This window comes from Acyrthosiphon pisum, chromosome X, assembly GCF_005508785.2.
Source record: "Acyrthosiphon pisum isolate AL4f chromosome X, pea_aphid_22Mar2018_4r6ur, whole genome shotgun sequence".
Classification (NCBI taxonomy): domain Eukaryota; kingdom Metazoa; phylum Arthropoda; class Insecta; order Hemiptera; family Aphididae; genus Acyrthosiphon; species Acyrthosiphon pisum.
This window is the reverse complement of record NC_042493.1, coordinates 61,968,238-61,991,824: the sequence shown is the minus strand read 5'-3', so window position 1 is coordinate 61,991,824 and position 23,587 is coordinate 61,968,238. Positions and strand designations below refer to the sequence as shown.

At 29.7% G+C, this 23,587-nt stretch overlaps 2 protein-coding genes and 1 pseudogene across 2 annotated transcripts; all 3 read right to left on the bottom strand.

Moving 5' to 3' along the window:
- Positions 1–3,533: 3,533 nt before the first annotated feature.
- LOC100570858 lies at positions 3,534–8,301 on the bottom strand (annotated as a pseudogene).
- Positions 8,302–12,487: 4,186 nt separating this feature from the next.
- LOC100571392 (cilia- and flagella-associated protein 251-like) lies at positions 12,488–19,610 on the bottom strand. The gene is made up of 9 exons (XM_029485218.1): positions 19,484–19,610; positions 19,250–19,385; positions 17,166–17,289; positions 16,992–17,075; positions 15,004–15,123; positions 14,520–14,611; positions 13,245–13,473; positions 12,688–12,916; positions 12,488–12,624 (listed from the first exon to the last, which is right to left on the bottom strand). Exons 1-9 carry the CDS (start codon positions 19,608–19,610, stop codon positions 12,488–12,490), a joined length of 1,278 nt encoding a protein of 425 aa, XP_029341078.1.
- Positions 19,611–19,934: 324 nt separating this feature from the next.
- On the bottom strand, positions 19,935–22,075 carry LOC115033143. Its single transcript, XM_029485217.1, has 3 exons — positions 21,949–22,075; positions 20,604–20,891; positions 19,935–20,500 (listed from the first exon to the last, which is right to left on the bottom strand). Exons 1-3 carry the CDS (start codon positions 22,073–22,075, stop codon positions 20,346–20,348), a joined length of 570 nt encoding a protein of 189 aa, XP_029341077.1. The 3' UTR covers positions 19,935–20,345.
- Positions 22,076–23,587: the final 1,512 nt, after the last annotated feature.

Here is a 23,587-nt window from a genome sequence, read left to right as displayed (position 1 = left end):
AATGTGTAATTTATTGGTGTATCGTATACCTACTTGGCCACTTAATATCATGTGATGGGCTATGGGTATATTAAACACCGTGTATACTGTACATAATATTATACATAATATTATATAATATTTTGTGTTTAGACATCCTGGTATTATTCGAGGTTGCTTGATGGTTTTATTTAGATTTAACTTTAGACTTTAGATTAGATTTAAAAATGGCTTGCAAATATTTAGGAACCAACAATGGCAACAACGGAAAAACTGAAATATATATTTTAATATTCTATAATATATATACCTATTATTATACATATATATTGTGTATTATATATTAATATACATATACATATAAACTATTATATTATGCATGTTGAATAAGAATTATAATATGAATCGACAAAAGATAAAATAAACAACACAATTGGTTATAGTAATAATAAGTAATATTTCATTATAGTTTAACCATATATTATAATAAATTTAAATATGAAAAGTAAATAATTGTCTCCTATACAATATAAATAGATATGCTTATTTTTACGAGATAAACACGACGTAGGTACATATTATATAGATACAAATACACAATAATATAATTCAATACCCACAGTGTGGTACGTATTTGGTCGCTTTTATAATCTTTATATTATTATACAAATCATCTTACGACCCTGTTATAGAAATACATTATCGCCTAATTTACATTTACAATAACAATGATATTGTGATGGAAATAATATCTTATATTAATATATTAGGTGTCATAGGTACCTATTTTGAATTCTTACAATAAGTTTAATATACTTATAATAAATAAACATAAACATTCATATTATCATATTATGAATTATTATATTTTCAACTATATACACTATAAAGTATACAGTTATAAATAAAATGTTTATTTCAACAAGTGTAGGTACTTACTGTAAGTATACTATCGTTTACACAAACATACTAATTTTAAAGTCGCAATAACCGTTATCATAGGATTTTATTCTGAATCTCAAACTCTGTAGTAGTAAATAATGATTATGTATTACAATCCCATTGAATTTCAGAAATTCTAAATCCTGATGAGTATTATATTCCGGTTTTTTTCTATTGCTACGATTTGAACAAATAGTACCGCGGTCACCGGATATTTGCTGTTCAAAACCATTTGTCGAAAATATTTATCAGAAATTTACTATTAGGCACATTGTAAGAGTAAGCATTTTAATACGAATAATCGATTGATTTTCACAATAAATACAAAAAAATTGGATTTAGATATATCAACTTTGAAAAATCAACTACCAATATATGAAACTTTAGAAAATTCAAAAAATCCAAGCTATTTAAAATGACCGGTACTACAATGAAACTAATGGTCAAACTTTATAATGTCAACAGTTTATACACTATACGCTCGCTAGCTGTATCGAGAAATTGTTGTTTAGGCTTAAACCATAAGAGTAGAATAGAAAAGAACCTATTTTTTTTTAATATTATATTTTTTAGATATGTTCCTAGAATGGGAATTTATATGCTGTTAATTGATATCATATGAACAATAATGTAGCATGTTGATGAATAAGCAAATAATTTTATGCCCCGCATGACTTGAAGAATAATTGGTTTTAATATAACCGTAATAGGATACCTATTATGAAGTTAAGGCAAAACGATTTTTTTTATATTATACATGTTTTCATATTATAATATGAAAACATGTTGTGTTATATAGCTGACTAGAGTTTCTAATAAATTTGTTTGTTTGTCCTGGGGATGGGCGTTAACTTCGTAAATCCTAGTAGTCAGAGCAGTAATTTTATAACATAAACAGTCGCATCCGGGGTAGAGTTTATCACCAAATTAAAGATATTATATTTTATAAATATTATTTTAATTTATAGTAAGTTGTCTAACCAGAAATCTCCTTTGAAATTCAATATTTAGCATTATATTTCTTCTAGAAAAGGGTCATCACTCATCAGACACAAAAGTGGTAAACTTCGTGGTAAATTCAATAGGGTAGAATATATGCAGCTTGTGTATAATAATTAATATATTTATTGTACCTACTTGACCATTTGAGGAATGTATTACAATACTAGTTGTCCCACCCGGCGTTTCCCGGGTAAAAGTTACCTCAGTTAGGGGAAATACATTAGCAATATTATAACTTATAAGTAAAAGTTCAAGGACTGAAAAATGCATTAATTTTACATACCTATATTATAGCTGATCCCGTTCACTTCGTTGCTCGTTAAAATATTATGTACCAACTCTATAAGATTCAAATTTTGTTCAATTCGTTTATTTAATATTAGGTGTATAATGTTCAAAACTAAAAAATTTTCATTGATCATCTTAAATACATAATTACCCGAGAGACATGCTTGTATGTTTTGTATGCGTGAGACACGCAGTATGTTTTCAGATAAGCAATCTACCTGTGGTGGATCGCAGACCACTCAAAGTGCGTACGTAATTACGAATGTTTTATTAACACTTTGACATTACGATGTGCATGTGTCGAAAAATTAGTCTTGGGAATACCATTTTTACTAGGCTATATAGATACAGGTCTAAAATTATATTCATTATTCAATCATGACCAATAGCATTATAGCAGTACCTCTCATAAACAAAAATATATCATTATTTACTTTCTTTTCTTACAGGACAGATGGCACCTACATATAGATTTCCTACTATTCCAGTGGATTTTCTTAAAATGGTCTGACTTTAGAGTTAAGAACCTTCTCCTGACAAAAAAAGAATTAGCGAAGTTAGCCCAGCCGTTCCCGCGTGATGCCGCGTCCAAGGGAAATTTATATTTAATTTATATATATGTATATGTTATATACATAGGATAAATGGATAAATTTAGTACATATATTACATAAAGTACATATAGTATATATAGGACGCTTTTCAGCACATGGGAAAATGGGGTCGTAGCCAAAACCACGAACGTCTAACTCCAAAGGCGGCAGAAATTCCTTCCACGTCCATTTGGGGTAAAAGTTCGTACTGGACGCTGTTCAGCACATGTGAAAATGGGGCCGTAGCCTAACCACGAACTTCTAACTCTAAAAGTGCCAGATAAGAAATAAAACTGTATACTTACTTAAGTTAAATGGTTCAAGGTCCTCATCAGTTCACTTAACTTAACACTTCGCTTAATTTACATAGGTATCCCTTAGGTCACAACTAAATAATACTGATGAATACGTCGTACCGAACTTCACCTTTTATAACTTGAAGAACGAAGCATTAGCGAACATTTTATAAGACGTCACTTCCTATTCTCGAACATTATGGATCTTTCTAGAAAATTCTATGACTTTCTTTTTCACAATTATTGCAATAAAAAAATATTGAGGGCCTTAATCGAGATAAAACTATCCCATCTTTTAAGTTGGACCAAATTACTCACATTGTAAAAAATTTCATCAAGGTCGGTCCAGTAGTTTCGGAAATCATCCCGGACAAATATTGTGACACAAGATTTTTACATGTAAGATGGGGTGAATACAATTTTTAAATGAAAATTTCTGCTCGATAAAATATATTTATTTAACATTTAACATGAAGTATAAAATACATTTTATTTTTAAAACCTGTGAATAGTCATATAAATAAGGCATTACAATATCAAAAGAAACATTAAATGTCTTAAGTAGTATTATGTCTATAACTAATTTTAAAAGAAATAGAATAATATGCAGCAACGACTTAATTTTATATTTTTATTACAATAATTATTGATGATAAAACCCACACCCAAGAGTATAATATGAAAGAAAATCATATTAATCTGAAATAAAAATAATATAACACTTTTTATTATATTATAATATTATATATCTACCATCTACGTGCATATGAGCTTATGTATAAAATAAAATAGGTATAAACTAATACTGTGTAATACATAAAATTAACCGTGCATTTTTAAAAGTACCAACACAAATTTCATAATTTGCTTGATATACTGCCGTAAATAACGTGGTAATATTATTAACAGATTTTTACTGCGGGAATATATATTAATATTAAGTAGATACGTATTACGGACTGCGGTATTGTGTACTTATATTATACAAAGTAATTCAGCCAAGCATGTTCACCCTTTTCGTTTTCTTCAATAATGTACTTATTCAAAATCTGATTTTTGGAATAAACTATAAATTAATTTAACTCAAAGACCATATTTTCCAATTATTAAGGTATTTTGTACTACTTAAGGAGGACATACAATCTTCTATTTTTCAAATAAAAATTCCCTTTTTCTACTGCAAATTACTGAATTATTTTTATTGATTTATATAAATATTTTACGCCAAACGGCGTAAACATACATAATCATTGACCATTTAACATGATCATATAATATGGGTTAACAATAACGGAACTATAAAACAGCTCTAGGTGAAAAAGATTATTTAAATGATAAAGGTAGGAGAGCTAACATAAAGGGGCTAAGTAAATTGGTTCCACGATCATTTTGGTACATTTTGAAAATGTTCTTCCTTCCCCAACCCCCCCCCCAAAGTTTTCAAATTTGAGGTTTAGGTATCTAAATCAAAATATTCAAAAAAATTATCTACTAAATAATTTCCAGGAAAATGGTATGTTATCATTTGAAAACTTAAGACACTCCAAGTAAATAGTAAAAAAAAATCTCAAGAATTTAACAGTTGGGGCTTGCTTTTGTTAATCACCTTGTATGTATAGAGACGTGGACGTTATACGACGACGTCTATTAATTTCTCTCGTAAAACCGTCTGTGCATTTCGTCGATACCGGACAAGAACCATGTGCCCGGGAATAGGTGGTCCTTGTTTCCGACCGGCACGTAAGGGGCCCTTTGCAGGGTCTTCTGCCGGAAGTCCAGCACGTCCGTGAATTGTTCGGGCGTGAGGCGCGTTCGTTCGTCCAGACGGTCGACGCTCTTCTTCAAGTTGCCGATCAGACCGTGCAAGCCACCGTTGTCTACCACCCTGATAGAGTACATGGACGACGCCAGACCGGAACCGTAAGAGAACACGCCGATCCTCTTGCCGGGCAGACGTTCAGGCGGCACCGACAACAGATATGACGCCAGTCCACTATACACTGACGCAGTGTACGTGTTGCCGACACGCGACGCCAGCAACAGTGACGGTTCGGTCTTGTCCTCGAAAACGGTCTTATTGAGCTCCACGAACGTCTTCTCGGCGTCGGCCCAGTTCTGATGTTGATGGTTCTCGTCATTTATGCCGATGCTGTTGACGAAATCATTCATGTACAAGCGGGCAAATGATTTTCGCACCAACTTGCAGTACGGCGCGTGGAACACGAAAGAATCGAACCGGTTCAGGCCGACGTCGCCGCCGTGACACTTGCTCATATAGGACTCGTAACACCGGTCCAAGGCGTTCAGGTAACAGTCGATGGACAGCTTACCGTCTACCACCGGATACTCGGACGACAGGTCGGGCTTGTAGAAATCGTACGCGTGGTTCATGTACGTGCCCCGCAGGCCTCGCTCGACCACCAGCGAGGCGCCCGGGCTGATCAACATCGCGACGGCGCCGGCGCCACCCGTCGGACGCGCGTTACCCTTGGCGTAGACCGCGATGTCAGCCGCGACCACCACGGCCAGCCTGCCGTCCCACGCGCTCGACTCGATCCACGACAGGGCGTTGAACAGCGCGGCCGTGCCGCCGTAACAGGCGTTAGTCGTGTCGATGCCCTCCACCTGGAAATTTCCGCTGGCCTCAAACAGCTTCATCAACACTGTTTTCGCGCTTTTCGACTTGTCGATTATGGTCTCGGTGCCCACCTCCAAGCGACCGATGTCCGAGTAGCTGATGCCGTTGTTCTCAATGAGCTGACTGACCGCTGTCAGGCACAGCGAGTTCACGTCTTCTAGGTCCGTGCAGAACCCCATTTGCTTTTGGCCCAGGCCGACGGTGTATTTCCCTTTGGACACTCGGTCGTATCGTTCCAAATCGGTTTGATCGACGTACAACGATGGTATGACGACGTGAATGGCACATATTCCGACATCTTTTGGCCAGTGGTCCATGGTGAAATACAATAAAATCGTTTGGAATTTCGATTTATTATTATAGGTACCTGTTAATTAAACAAAACAGAAATAACTTTAACAAGATCGATTATCACTGGTAACTTATTTGAAAGAAAAAAAGAAAACCACTTTACACTTTAAGAACATTATATTATTATGTATTGTAAGCTAAAAACCAAAAATTCGGCATTCTTTTATTTAAATATGTATCATATTGTTATTCTTAAGATATTAAAAACAGAGTATTTGTTACCTCCTCAATACAGCTACTATAAGAACGTACCTAGTTCTTTTCTCACGTAAAATATAATTTAAAATATTTTTAGATGCACATAATAACGTACAATCATTATGTATTGAATATTTTACATAGATCCAGAATAGATAATGTTTTCAATACCTAAAAAATACTATCACAATACCTTCAATATAAGATAATGTATTCAGTATTCACTGCTAAACAAACTCGGATTTTAAATTTATATATAAACTGATTATAAAGGCAAGAATAATATATTTAAAAAGATGAACAAGTGGGTATCGCTCTATTGTATAGTAATTGTCGAGCATGTCATTGTAATGGATATTATATGTTAAATTTAAATTTAATGATAAATGATTGTATACGAAAAACGAATCTGAGCGAAAACGGGAGTTAATTGTTAAAAATTAACAACTTGTGTGCAATCTTAGGTTACAATTTACAAGTTTTGTGATCTATCAAAAAATTATTTATTGACAAAAAAAACTTTAAAAATAGAAAAGTTTAGATGATAAGTAAAAGGGTCCAGGGGTGTCCCAGTGGCGCCGAGTACGCACTTAAGGTGGTTCATTTGAACCACCTAAAATGGGTGGTGGCTGGATAAAAAATGATCCAGAAAATTATTACTATTACTAAAGTAAGTAGGTACTAAATACTTACACACGTATCAGTTACGTATTACTTAGGTAATACATTATTACAGTATTGTATTACTCTATAACCAGGTTACTAATATTATGCCTGCGTCGTTGTATACCTAAAACGAATTTCTATGACAGTGTAATAATTATATGTGGTTCTTTGGTCGAATCTAAAATTATCTCTATTATTTTACTTTCTTAGTTATAGTGAAATTATTTCGAACTAACTATTAACACTTTCTATACTTCATCGATAGCTGTACCTTTACAAATTTATAATTTATAATTTAAAAATAATGCATGGATTTAAGTATTTAACATGAATTAAGTAGTAAATATTTTCATATATTTTTAAAAATTAAGTTGTGTATATTGCCGTTAGTAATTTATATATAAAAAAAATCTAATTTCTACTGTTACTATTATAATCTGCAACGCACGGCAACCATTTAAAAATAAAAAAAAGTTTCAGTTTCTACCGTGAATGTCTAGATCTCTGTTTGACCCTTCTTTAAAATTCAAATATCGGAAAATTCTTTCTCATTGCACATCTAGACCATTATTCTAAATTGCAAGTTCATATGTTTTGTAGATTTTGAGATGTAACGATAAATGACATAATGAACGAGTGAGTGGTATTTGGATTTTAAATATAGGTACCTATGGATAAATAAGATCCTATAAAATAATTATTAACTTCAGATAAATATATATTTTAATTTTATAATTATATACTATTTAACTGAAATAAGTGAACAATGAACATGTTATAACTATTTAATAATACTTAACGACTTTGTCTGATTTAATTTAAGCAATTATTTTCTAGATATCAGACTTGAAATAAATACTGAATATAGAAGTTTTTTGATAAATAAAAATATGAGGATTGGTCAGTTAAAAAAATTTCGATTATCAATTTTATTGCTCCTAAATTTCAATAAGCAATATTATATCATTTATTTTAAGTATAGTTTTATTGCCCCTCTAACTTCTTTACTATAGTTAATAAAATGAAAATTAAGGCAATATTTTAAATATTTTAAATACCTATGGCCTAGAGGAGGGGAGGCTTCCGCCCCCATATCCCCCCTTGTATCCGTGCTTAATTGAATATAACTTACTATTCTTTACATACAATTACTAATACTGCTGAACCTTCTTACTAACCAATTTATTTACAAATTTAAAAAATACACTAATAGGTATATTATATACTTACTTGATTATTTGTTTGACAGGTAGTTCTTAATTCAGAATGTAAATATTGTTGACGACTTGAAAACTGACTAAAGAAAATGAGACATGTTACGGTCTGAACTTCAGATGTAAAATGAACGAAAAAATGAATCATGAATAGAAGAAACCAGTAAAAAAAAAAAAAATGAATTCTATGCTTATGTAAATATATTTTAGTAGATACCTTCCACTACAATAAAGCTGCGTCTACACTAAAGTAAATTTATATTATATGGAAGGGGAAATATTAATATATAATATATACAAATATAAAACTATATTTACGTATATAATATCAAATTTGTATAAATCAAAAGTAGGTACCTATAATATATTACTCAGCTACGATATATACCCACAGGAAGTTTAATTTTATCGAGCCACTTACAACTTATAACAATTTAAAATACTATCTTAACATATTTCTTTCATATTTTACAATTGTATATGCGTTTTATACATTTTTAGTTACACAATAAAACGAAATTATATTTTGACTATCAAGCCTTCCCCCCGTGACATTTTGAAGTGTTATATGTTTATGCTTACCTACCTATAACTACCAACGTTTTTTTAAAGTAATTCAGAACTATGAAATATGATTAATAATACTGTATAGAGGTTCTGTTGCGGTTTGGTCTCCTCTTCATGGGTCTTATGTCATTGAGCATTGTTCTTAATCGTCTGTCATCTATAGGTATTAGGTTTATTAGGTACTTAGATTGTGATAATATATATTATAGTAATAAAAAAAATGTATACCTACAGAAGTGTGTCAATTTATGTGGAATAATATACAGAATCTTATAACAATGATAAATTACTATCAGTGGCGTATTGCAGTTTTTGTCTTGGAGGGGGGGGGGTTTATCCAGTAGCCCCGCCTTTAAAGTTACGACTCTGAACAATTTGCATATTAGATATTATAGCCTATGAGAAATTATTTTATTATATTTTATCTTCCACATAGGTAATTTAATTTCCATATAACAACTAAAAAATAAATAAACCGCAATTGTTATTTATTTACTTGAAACTATATTTTATTTAAAAAATTTAAGTAAACCAAATTTGTGTATGTTTAATTTTTGGAAAAAATCTTTTCTGTGAACTGTGTTTAATGAATCGTCATAATTTTTAACAAAAAAAAAAAAGGAATTGGTTCCACATTTAAAAATTGACTTTGGTAATTTGCGCCACTTTTTAAGATACCACATAAAAATAAATAAAAGGGTAGCTATTATGTGATCTAAAAAATCTCATGCCTATACAACAATTGTAATTTACGTAATTTTTAACCTTATCAAAATTGTAATCCACGCTTTTTTAAAATAATTAATAGTAATTTTTTTTATAAAATTAAACATGTTTTATTTATAAATTAAGATCATAGGTATACGACTGTACCTACCTTATGCATCAATGATTAATATTTGAATATTTCACTTAGCAATAAAATATGTAAAATTTAGGAATATTATTATTAGTTATTATATATTTTAATTAACTGTACAATTTATTTTGATGTTATTAATAATCCATGTTAATTATATTCCCGTTTAATGTGGTTTAACTGATGGGCACTCGGTAAATGTATCAGGTAAATACCAATAACTGAAATTGAAAGTGTGGTACATCTTATTGAGTCTCTCATATAAGAGACCATAGTCGTACCAAAATATGCCTTTAGGCTTTTAATCTGGTGAGAGCGGGATAAGTCGAAATATTTCGTTCTGAATGAAATTTTTTTTTCCTTCACTTTTGCTGTGATCATAAATTAATTTTGAATGCGGTAGTTTAAATAAACAAAGAGACATTTAAATGGTAAGATATAAAATATTAATATAGGTAATTAAATATTACTCGCACTTTACAATTTGTTTAACTTAGATACTATTGTTTTCCGTATTTTTCATACGCTATGATCTGCGGTAATACCAATATTATCAATATAATACGCTTTTGTAAATAGTATATTATTATTTAGTCATCGTGTTATGAAAAATACTCCATTATATATTTCGACCTAAAATGTTTGTATTGCGTAACAGCTAGATAATGAACAATGTAATATAGTGCAAAACTGCCGAATAATAACTTGTTAGTTACTACTATCTAAAAACATTATTTATAGAATATTATTATTTATATAAAAACAACCATACATGCAACATCAATGTATATTAAATAGACAAGTCAATATAAATAATATTTTGATTTTCGTTATTTGTTCAATCGTTTACTTGGAGTCCTAATAAATCTGTGAAAATTTCATCGAAAGTGTATGTCTGTAATTTAAATACAAATCAATGCAACTATTCATTAGATTAAAATGTTTATATTAAATTATATATGTAGGTACCTTATAAATTACGCAAAAAAAGTTAAATATTAATTAATTTTAAAGTAAAGTCAAAAAATTGGAAATCATATAATATTCTGCGTAATATAATATATATTTTTATATTTATGTAAATAGCGTATTTTCTACGTATACACGAAAACTATTGACTTAAATGCATCAAATATGACACAATAACATTATATCACTCAATAGTCTTTAATACTATACAAATAAATTGTAATCTGTATTTTTGCAAGTCAAACATCTTGCATGAAAAAAAAAACAAAGATAACTAGTTACTAGTTAATTATAAGCATTAATTATACCAGCGGATATGTACAAATTTGGTATAGGTACTAATATGTGTAAAGAGTAAGTGCCTGATTAAATTGTTGTGCAAATACATTTGAAAATATCTGAACACAAGCTTAAATTAATGGACCTCAAATTAATGATTACGACAAAGAGTATGAAGTACGGCTATACAACTAATAATAAAGTATATCTATGTCCTATATAGGCTATATTATAAGACCATAAATGGAGGGGTAAGTATAAACCAGGAAACTTAAATAGCAATAGTTAAATAATTCAAGGTTCTGCTTGTATAATAAGGGACAATATTTAGGCAATATGCATTCTCATCACCCACGTCCGTAACTATGGGTTAGTCTTAAACTCGCAAATGATAATATTAGTGTGATTGTTAGCATTTGTTTATGGATATCGGTCTTAGGGCTATCTGCGACCCGCTCAATAGGTGCATACGTGTCATGGGTACGCACCGATAAAAAATATGTAGAGGACATCATACCCGCATACCTATGTTGTTTCCGTCTTACAAAATGTTCGTCCGACAGTTCCAATTTTGTATTGTTAGCTTAAGAGGACGTGATACCCGCATGTGTTGTCTCCGTCTTACAAGTGCGTAACATAGCAAATTTTACGCTCAGCAGAACACGTGTAGCTCCGTTAATTTAAAAATTAGAGTGAATTGACCTCTTATAAAATCTAAAGATAAGATTATTATCTAGGTAACCTCATATGTTTTTTAGTATATTTTAATTTTAACGTGAGTTATGAGTATTTTAAAATTGTAAATTTTTATACATCTTAAAATACTCATAACTCCCGTTAAAATTAAAATATACTAAAAAGCATATTAGGTTACCTAGATCACAGGTATCACGCCATCTTAAAAACTAAAGTTAGATAATTAACCTATTATAAAACTCAAATATAACTATATTATTGTCTGTGTTCTCTCGTTGGGTTTTTTACGATATTTTAAATTTTAAGTAGGTAAGTTATGAGTATATAAAATATTAATATTTAAAAATGCTTATAACTCACTTGAGAATTAAAATACCATACAAAACCAACACAGATAATGTTCTTACATTTAAGTTTGATAAGAAGTAAATTCACTATAATATTTAAACTAAAAACACAAAATTGGAATTGCTGGACGTAGGTACCTACATTATGATATATATTATGAGTTAGTAATACAGAGACAACACATTCAGGTACGAAATCCTCTTTAAAAGCATAATTTTTAAAAGCCTTACAGGAAAAACTCTCACGCCTCAAAGGTAATATATTAGAGTGGTCTGATTTCATTATTTTTTTTTTTTTTTGTGAGGAATTTTTATAGGGGGCTTGGACTTTAATTCTTGATGACGTTGAGTAAAACAAAAAAAAATTAAAAAATTAAAACTTGTTACAGTTCATCATATTCAAAATCGAATTTTACGGTTTCGAAATATAATTATGAATATCAAAGACAAAGTGCCCTGTAAGAAGTCATTTTATTTCCAAAAAAAAGTTATCTAAATCGGATCACTCTAGGAGACGAAAAAGTTTTTCCAGAAAGGCGAAGTTTTTGAGTAAAAACCCAGTTCTTGTGCAGGCCACTTAAATGTTAATATTTGTAAAATGCATTAAATAAATGTACGTACGAATGGCAAAGCCAAGTGAACCAAGTTAGCTTTTTCATTTGAACTTGACGATATGTCTTTGGTCGTTTTTAGCAATGTGTTCAAAATAATTTCTAACTCACGAGGACTAATTTTTTCACCTAGATAGTGACAAGAAAAGTGTTTACAAAAGCAAAACATTCAACTTATGACTGTTATTTAACCTATATTTTTCATCATGTGTACAAACGATTCCCTGGTCAGTATCTTGGATTCTCCGTAAGCATTTACAAATTGGTCATTTTGTATTAGTTTGTTGAACGCCAGACGGATTTCTTTACATTTAATTTTTAATTGTGGCTTATAATTCAGATACAAAATAACAAACTCTTCGAATGTCATTGTAGTTGGATGGTCTGTTCTACTGAACATTTCATATAGCATATTAGACAACTGGAATTTTTAAGTATGACCAAAACATTTGTATCAAACGATTATATGGATTAAACTATCTGCTATAATTGTACCTATACCTATTAATTATTATATTGTATTCATACAAATACACAGAATATGAAATATAAATTTATATATATATACGTATAATACGTGCAATTTGATTTTAAAATAATAAAATGTATATAGTATTATGATATGGATCTATAGCAACAAAAAAACGTCAAAAAGTCAATGAATATTTTTTGTTACGTGGAGTAGGTATTAAATATTTGGAATTTTTATAACCATTAATAAAGGCTGTAGTAACTATTATCCAATTTACTTCCGTTTCAGAAGGAAAATATCCCATGGCTCTCATGAGAAAAGATACGTTAAAAACGTCCACATAATCTTTAATAACTGTGGTCTCTGGATTTCCGCTATTTGCTAATTGAACAGAAGAAAAATATTCTTTTAATTCTGATATTTCTGGTCCATTTCTTCCGCCTTCAAGAAGATAACTGTATGCTTTTAATCCAACACCGCCATATTTCTCCAATTTATCTAAATAGCTTAACCAAAAATAAAATATATATTTTAGAATTTTCACAAAAATATACAAACGAGTGAACCGATAAGTATAATTTTTGGATGTAGATTGTAGGTATGAGCCTTTTAAATGGTTATAATATTGTATTTGAACAATACATGTGATTGTAAATTTGAAAGAAATATAGATAAATTATCGCATAATAAAAAAATTTGAACATAAATTCAAATTAACTCGAATAAGTTAGTTCACATCTTAATTAGGTTAATTGTCATTATCGAAATTGTTTCAATCTTTTATTTGCAAATTATTTTCACCGTTAGGAAAACTACTTAGTTGACTTTTCAAATTAACTACACTAAATTGTCAATATATGTACCTACAATAGATATGTACATAAGACTTTTCAAAGACATGTTTATTTTATAGAAAAAAGAACATTATTGTAAAACATAATTCACTCAAATGTAAAATGTACATAATAATATAATAAGATGTAATGATGCAAAAATGACTTATTTGATAGATAACTAGTACCTACTTATCCACAAATTTAATATTAAAAATATTGTTAGATTATTCTAGTCAGTAGTCACCTATACGGTATTACGGTGTACGGTACCTATAGGGTATAGCAGTATAAGCCATAGGTACCTCCTACATGTCATAACGTGTTTTTGCACGTAAATATACAATTAATTTGTACATATATAAACTAGGACTTCAATGCGGTTCGCTGATTTCAAGAAATTGAGCTGAGCGAGTTAAACACACCGAAGCTTATTGAACTTGTTTTTTGAATGACATTGATTACATGTTTCTACGGAAAAAAAATTAAGATATTAAAATTTAGTTTTTCGGTGATTATGGTAGGTAGGACATCAATCAAAACCACTTGTTGGCACTCAGCGATGTCCACACTATCATCGTGCCAAGTTTGGTCGAGATCGGTTAATCCGTTGCAAAGAAGTATGCGTTTAGTAAACGGCTATCCCGCGTAAAAGAGCTTCGCTCAGCTTTGCCTCACTCAGCTCAATTATAGTTTTTAAAAATAATGTGTTGTATTACCTCCTATGCACAGACCAGATTATCATCGAAGGGCTATTTTCGCTTATACTAAAGATGTACATACCATCCATTGAAACACCAATATCGATAATCTAAAAAACAAAAATATGTATACCGAAGCGAATAGTTTATAATTATTTTATATTTTACAAGATAAAATTAATCATATAAGTACAATATAACGTAACGAATAAACAACTTATCCAAAAAAAAATATTTTCATATTATAATAGTTTGTATAATATAATATAGGACAGTTACTGTCCTTTACAAGTTATTTTTCTCAAAGATACGACATTGTTGCTTACTTAATTTTGGCTTAGGAGGGCAGAGTACCTATACATTATAGTTCACTCGCTCCACTTGCGGAGTCTATCTTAGTTACTATTTTTTATCACCTACAACGATTCGTCTCAATATATATATATAATATATTATAATTTATAAGTAAACGAATCTACGATTATAATATGAGCCAACTGACTTTTTTTCCGGAACCGAGCACTGCCGCGTTCTTGTACGGGTTTCCATCGATGGGCTGTCGTATAATGCCAATATCTGTGTCATTGCAAAAAAATATATCATTGTTGAACTTGGGAGACTCCTGGAAATACATTATATATTTTTTAACATGTCTAGTGTTTGCAGTTATCGAACACAAAATTGACGATCGCCATATGTGACATGCCCATATTGGATAAATTTTGGTGGTAGAATAATATATTATTAACATTTACTCAATCAGTTTAACTTTCGAAAAGTTTGATTGGAATTTGGGATCGATAGATATAGGTATTATATTTATATGAATTTTTCTAAGCTCTTTTCTTTTATAAAGTTAATACTTTTAGATTCTGAGTGGAACGATGAATGTATTGATTTTACAATGACGTGTGTTTTTTTTTAAATTTTTTTTTTATTTTAAATTTTTTTTTGTGTCTGTGTACACGATAAGTAGTCGAAATAATGCTTCGATTTTCAACTTCAGTATCTTGTTCGATTGGAAAGTGAATATCGTTTGTGCATTGGGGAGGTAAAAATTTAAAATTCCCAGTAATTTTCAAAAGCGCCAAGAAAAACCATAGAAAAATTAAGGAAAAACGGGAATTTTTACGCAAAATCTATTTTTCACAAAATTGAATTTGGTTTTTGGTGTAACTTTAAAAAAATGACTGTAGATATATGAAAATTTTACTGAATGTTTATATTAGCATTTCCTATACACCACACAATTTTGAAAATATTTTGACTCTTTTTGAACTGTTTACGGACATTTTCAGTTTTAAATTTTTTTAGTTTTTTTTTCTATAAATATCAATAAAGTTTTATCTGTTGGGCCAAAAAGTGTAAAAATTTAATACTAAGCTCCTGATATATTGTTACAATATTAGTTGAAAAATATTAAAAATACGTAGGCATAATTTTTTTTTATAAGCATTTAAAGATCGAATTTTGACAAAATCTCGAAAATTATCAATCATTGTAATTAATAAATTATAAAATGTTCAGTTTTTATAGCTAAGGATTGCAAATTTAAAACAAAGGTTCTCATAAATAGTTCATACTGCAACTAAAAAATATCATGAACACAGTTATTTTTTACAGACATTTTAAATTCAAATTTGGACGAAATTACATATTAAAATCAATATTAACGATCTTGGTTTTTTGTTGTAATTTAAAAATATTATTCGGTGATATATGAAACTGAAAAATCAAAATATCAAAATATTATGGCCTATCCGTACAATCTAACATAGTATAAGGAATAAGAAGTATGCTGAATGATAATTGATAAGACTGTTTTTCAGAAGAAAAATTTAGGAAAATTAAATTCCACATAATTTAATAGCATAGATATTAGATATTTATATAATTATATGTCTTAAACCTAGACTGACATACCGTCTACGCTCAGAATCGTTTTTCTTATACAATGAAATTTTATCATTGAATTCAAATTTAATACCATCCATTATACAGTGACCTACTTGTAACCTACAGTACAGCAGAGCGACATCCACTTATTCACCTTTTTTATAATTGGACTCGTACATAATATTATAATATTAGTAAATATTCAAATTGGTGAAAGTAAAATTTTTACGAAGTACTAATAAATTGTATTATTTGAATGAAATAAGATTTCATGGGAATAATACCTACAATCTACATGGTATAGGATAAGGTTAAATTGCACACTTTAAATTGAAAAATAAATATAATATTATGCAGTTAAATATAACCTTTAAAATATCATGAAATATTTGAAAATATATGAGCAAACTACGATCATTGTAAAATCAATATATTCATCGTTCCACTCAGAATCTAAAACCGCACACTTAAACTTTTATTTTATTTTGTGTTCTATACATATTTCATATATTCTATACCTATATAGTTATCGACTTGTATTATATATATGAGTTTTAATATTGTTCTTCATTAAGTATAATAATTAATATTTACTTTCATTACTCGAATCGGACTTTCAAGATTGACTCCTTGAGTGGTACAGATGCACCGATTGTTGTCCCACAAGGATAAACGCAACTATAATACATAAAATCGTATGAAAATAAATGACAAAAAAATAATATGTAACAAACAGCCAATAGGTATGTAAAGTGCTGTGTAAGTTACATCATTTCCGCTAATCATAAAATTGAATTCCTGCTTATTGATTGTCGATTTCATCATGCATTGTGGTTCGTTAAATGATTCTGTTTTCATGGTTTTTACAATTTTGGGGGGCTCTTTGTCTTTTCTGTAAAAAATTCAAAACGATCACTGGCGGAACTGATATTAATATCGATATACTACGTAGGTAATAACGCATTAACAATATTATGTAATTTATATTACAATCGGGCTATAAGCTCGTTTAAAACGCACAACTATTGAAATGGTTGATTATATTTTTGCAAAAGTGTAGGTATGCTCCATGATTACGTTTTATCAAATTCTAATGCAATGATTTTGTGATCCGCCCCGACGCTGTAAATCATTAGACTGGTACTGTACTCCGACAGTAAAATACTTCGAATTAACTTATTGTGGGCTTCGAAACACCCGTAGTATTTAACTTTGAATTTGTTCGATTTCTGCAGCTGTATCATGCCGTACATGTATATGCCAAACGAATTGTCCTGCATCATAATATGTTTGAAAATCAGAAAATGTGATGCATGAAAATTGCAGTACGTAATGAAGTGTATGTATGTCGTTGTGTGTGGCGTATCTACATGTTAGACCAGCGTTTCTCAACCTGGGGGTCAAGCATATGAAGATTTAAAAGAATACAATTATTAGGAATCTCAATAATAAATAAACATACAACACTAATCCTATATAATGACTAAATTCTACAACTATATAAGAATAAGTTTAACAATTTGTATTAAGCTAAGGGTAGACATGGAATTTCAGGCCGCCAATAACAACAAAGCCATTATTAGTATATTAATTTAAGAATGATTGTTATTATTTGAAAATTTGTTATACATAATACTATAGTAGGTGTATCGAATATATGGTAAAACAAATATAGGGTATAACAGTTAAAAAAATTTCGATATCTGTGCTTTATGTTTCACACGAATCGATTAGGTACTAGTATTTATTTTTAATGCTAATCTATAATTTCTAAGGTTGTTAAAATAAAATATTTATTTTGAGGTGGTCAAAACAAAAATGTTGATAAACACTTAAGATAAAATTGCGTATAAGCGTTAGCCAATAGGTTAGGTATACGTCATAATATTATTATGACGTTGATCAAACGCTATCTAAATAGGTATATTAAATTGCATCATAAAGCAATGTTCTTCCTTCGAAGTCTTATTATTATTATCTTTCTCCTTATTTATACATTATTATACTCTACGCGGTAGATCGCGGACCGTGCGTGGTGCGTACGCAAGTATATAAGTTAACTCTAAACTTTAAAGTATCAAAGGTATACAATAAATTAATACAAAATCCTAACCTAACCTAACCGTTGATACTACAATCCGATTAATAAAATAAAAACAAACACTTGTATGTTATTGATAAAGAAGAAAAAAATTAAAATAAGAAAACAGAAATCGGTTCGAACTTGAGACCCTTGTTTACATCTCTTATTTGAGAATCCCTCCGGGTTGGACCTATTATTTACATTTTTTAGCGATAAAATGTAGCCTATCTTCTTCCCCAAGGTCTAATCTATCTCCGTATCAAATTCCATCGCAACCAGATTAACGGTTTAGGATTGTATAAAGGACACAGGTACAAACATTGTTCGTCTTTTATATAATTATATATATATAGATTATATAATTTATATACAGGACTATTCACCAAGCATGCTTACTCCCTTTTCCTGTTTTCAAGTTATTTAAAATATGATTTTTCAAAATTTTTAAATATACTTTAGGCCATATTTTCAAACTCTTGAAATTTGTTGTACTACTTAAGGGGTGTCCTGTAAAGATACAAACTTCTAATTTTCAAATGAAAACCCCCACCCCTTTTCTACTTTAAATTATTTAGCGGATCATTTTTCTAAACATTTTGACGTATTAGAATCAAAATAATATCTAGTAGTTTTTTGTGGTAGGTAGATGCTTCTCCCCAAATTACAATTCATATTATAAATTTTATAATATGACATTTTACAGAGTATAATGTATATTGTATTATATAGAAAAATCACATAAGTAACACTTACGGTGTAAACCACATACTTCGAAGAATCGCTAAACGTTATGTGTTGAACTGGTGATTTGTTCCAATTGAACGATTTGTTTTTCATTGGAGTTAAGGTATAAGGGTCTACAAACTGAAACAATCCATCCGAGCGACCGTAACAAAGATAATTTCCTGAAAAATGAGAAACTTAATCGTGTAAAAAATCATGCAATTATACTATAGTTGATTTTTGGTTTGTCCCATTCAAATATTCAATTATAGGTACATGCCATTTGTGGAATATTTGATGCAGGTGACCTGATGGTCTTCTTTAATCTTCCGGTCTCCGATCATGCTAATGATAGTTTTTTTCTTTTGATAGTCAAACATAATGAGCCCGCCAATTGAATTGCCCATTATTATATTTCTGTTACAGTATTGAAAATATCGTTATAAAATATACCTAGTACAGTATTTGTACAGTATTTGAAATTTAACCTACACAGCAAAAATTCGACCTCTTACCGGGTGGGGTGTACTGCCAATGCCGTAATAAATTCTACTTCACACTGATCAAATATATAATCAGAACTTTTGTTGGAAATATCAATTTGAAAAATTCTGCAGTTTCTCGTGCCTAATGTAGACACATATACAAATGCGCAGGTTTAATAAGAAATCATCTCCTCCGATTGATTAACAGATTCGATCGTAGGTAAATATAGGTACTTATAAGAAATGGACTGGATTTAAAATCTTGGCCGGTGGAGAAATCGGCACCGATTTCGGGGCTGCTGTCGCACTCAAGCACAAAGTCGTCAACGAGCAGGGTTTTATCTACTAAGTCTTTTTCTGTTTTTTCGTGCGTACTCGAATTTCCTCTCCCTGTAGGTTAACAGTATAGGTATTCTAATATAATATTCAGTTAACATATTATCATAATAATATGTTATAATGCCAATTAATTTTAATACCATTTTCTATATACATTTTATTGTTAAGCATTGAAATGGAAGTAATGGGATCGCCAACAAACACGTTCAAATGGTACAGTACACGCAATGATTTATCGTAAAAGATAACATCACCGTTCGTATTGCCTGTTATTATATGACTGGAAAAACGTATATTAATATAAAAAATAATCAAACATTATAATAGTAGTAAATACGTTTGGATACAAATTATAGTAGTAATAGAATGCTCATCCAATTTGACGCGTTTTAAATATTGCTTGTTGTTCGTTATCGGTTCATCTTTAACTGTCGAAGCATTATAATTGTTATCATCCCATACAGTTACCCAACCTAATAGCGATCGAATAAAAATTATTATGTACTGACATATTAATTCGAGATACCTAACCACAATACCACATATTAAATCAAAACAATTTTTATAGTGGTATACCTTTTGTAGTAGCTGATACAACTTGACGGGTGTTTGTTAAATACGCCGACTGTGTATTAATATATTTTTTCTGTATTGCATCTTGGGTCGGAACATTGATTATTATTTTATTCACATTGTCTAAATTTGTTGTTGGAGCTTTTTTTTTTTTTTTAATATTTTTATCCATTCTTTCCAGAGTCATAAAAAATACAAGCTTTTCAGTAGTCAGACAGTAGAAGTTTGTATTATCGTAGCAACATGCTAGATGCACGATTGTATCAATACTGTTGTCGAGTTTTGTTGAACCTATTTGTCAATTAATGTGTTTTGATGAAGAACATAATATATATGGTGATCGTGGTGATTCACCATGCATGCTCACCCTCATTTTTTCCTTTAATAATGAATTTATTCAAATTCTGCTTTTTGGAATTTTTAAATACACCTACTCAATGACCATATTTTCAAATAAATGCATTTTTTTTTTTACTACTTAAGGACTGTCCTGTGGCGATACAAACTGTATTGAAGAAAAAAGAGGGTGAGCATGATTGTTGGATCACTCTGTGTAATATTTATTTGTTTAACGTGTACACTATTACACTCGTATACACATCACTTCTACTTACTACCAGTCTTGTAAAGTATTCGAATACTTGTATTTAAATACTTTTTGAAGTATTTATATGGTATTCTAAATACAATTTTTTTTAATGATTTTCAAGTATTTTGAACACTTTTTAAAAGTATTTTTAACAACATTTAAATACTTGTATTAAAATACCATAAAGTCCGTTTTATTAATTTTAATTTATTATTTTTCACAAAAAATTTACATCAATAAAAGTAATATTGTTTTTGTTGAAAACTAATATTATGTTTTTGTATATTAATAAAGTAGGTAATAACAATATTTAAAATTTAAAAAATACCACATCAAATTTTATATGATTTCCATATTGGATTTTTTTAAGAAAATTGAAAATCTAATAATTTTAAAATAGTTCCATATTAATAGTTAATACTACTCTTTAGTTTATTTTTCTCTAAAATTTAATCAATACTAGTTGCAATATATCTGAATGCAGAATGAAATATGTGAACATGTATATATCTCTGAATAGTCAGACATGTTGTAATAGTTGTTAAAATCTATGATAAGAAGTAACATAATAGGTACCTATATTGGTGTACAATATATATATATATATATATATATTATATAGCATAAAATTAAAAAAAATACTAGTATTTGTATTAAAATACTTTGTAAGTATTCGTAAAATAAATTTTATAATAGTATTATAAAAGTATTTTTAATACTTTTTCAAAAGTATTTTTTACAAGACTGGTTGCTACGTACAAGCCGATTCTTCTTTGCCCGATGTCCATTCCCACACGTCAATCGTCTGTTCACCGTTGGTATCTGCAACCGACACTGTAATCACATATTGTGAATCTACGCTGAACTTTACAATGGAGATTCCCATTTCAAATGGTGATAATACAGAATAGACTGGAGTCCTCAAAAAAAAAAAAAAAATTATTATTATAATAATGAATACCACATAATGCTATTATTATGTTGATAATCTGCTGTTGAGTAAGTCACGAATCACAATGTTACATAAGTAATAATATAATATTATTACTACACCCACATGACATTGTTGTGTCTTGGTCTTACAAATGTAAAACATAGTAACAACTAAATTGTGCGGGAAATAATCTAGAAGGCTACAGTCATAACTAAGAAACAAAATGTTCACCACATTAAAATGAGAATTTTGGCTGTGAAATACCGTTTTATTTTTGGATATTGGAACTACAAAAATAGTTATTTAAATTTGAAAAACATAAGAATAATGGATTTTGAAACAATAAAAACTTTTTTCGTATACCTAAGTGATATCAAAAAAATAAAAACGATATTTCACAGATAATGTTCTCAATTATATTGTATATCAATTTGGAGTCTTAACTATCACTACAGCCTGAGTGGTTCTATCCCAAGTAAAACAGTGTTTGCTATGTTATACATTTGTAAGACGAAGACAACAAATGCGGGTGTAGCGTCCCCTTAAACAACGGTAGAAGCTATACTCCTTTTCAAAAGAGAATATACCGGTCGGCGACCAATTTATGTTCGGCGGCGTGCATTCCCCACTAATTTCCCATTTTTAACGTGATCACGTGGTTCTCGACGCACCAATCGAGTCATTCGACATGCGCGAAAGCGGTATATTTTCTTTTGAAATGGAGTGTAGGTAGATAATATAACATGCTGTACCTGTCGCGGGCCGTGATGCTAATTCATACAATTTATAGTATAAATAGTACAATATTTATTGTTAGTAGTATCAATTACTATAAATATTAATATTAAATGTCTATTAAATTATTGTAAATATTTATTTACAATAGTTTCGTGACAAATCATTTTAACTGTTAAATCATTATACCTAAGTAAAACATTCCAAACTATTAACATTGTATCGTTATCGCCTTTGTCAACTGTAACCAACCAACGACTGTCCGGATTGACATCAAAACTACTAATATAGTTGCGCTGAAGTCCAACAAATACAAATAAATGATAATAATTAGTAAACATAAGACATGGATGCAGACATACAAGGAGACCTGGATAAGTTGACGAATCTAAAGTTCAATGTATTATTAAAATATAATACATTTATTTAAATCTGTAAATTTTACACACATAGATAAAGGAACTTTTCAAGACTGTTCTAAAATAAAAGTTAAACTTGATAATTATTTTAAGCTGGTTGAAAAAATAATTTAAAATTCGTCATCTTACCCATATGACGGGGTAAGTTGACATTTTTCCGGGTAAGTTGACGTCACATAATTTATGTTATAATTTAATGAGTAAATATACTTTTCGTAAAGTTCAGTGCATTTATTTAAAAATTCAAAAATTCAAATAGTCTTAAAATCTTAAATAGAAAAGAAAATAAATAATTTTTTTTAAATATCGC

Coding starts and splice junctions, on each gene's coding strand:
- LOC100571392 (XM_029485218.1), bottom strand. CDS start 19,610: ATGGGCAATTCAATTGGCGGGCTCATTATGTTTGACTATCAAAAGAAA. Junction 19,386..19,483: donor CATCAAATATTCCACAAATG/GCATGTACCTAT, acceptor CTCATTTTTCAG/GAAATTATCTTTGTTACGGT. Junction 17,076..17,165: donor TTATGATTAGCGGAAATGAT/GTAACTTACACA, acceptor TATGTATTATAG/TTGCGTTTATCCTTGTGGGA.
- LOC115033143 (XM_029485217.1), bottom strand. CDS start 22,075: ATGGGAATCTCCATTGTAAAGTTCAGCGTAGATTCACAATATGTGATT. Junction 20,892..21,948: donor GGGCAAAGAAGAATCGGCTT/GTACGTAGCAAC, acceptor ATTGACAAATAG/GTTCAACAAAACTCGACAAC. Junction 20,501..20,603: donor TGTATCAGCTACTACAAAAG/GTATACCACTAT, acceptor GATCGCTATTAG/GTTGGGTAACTGTATGGGAT.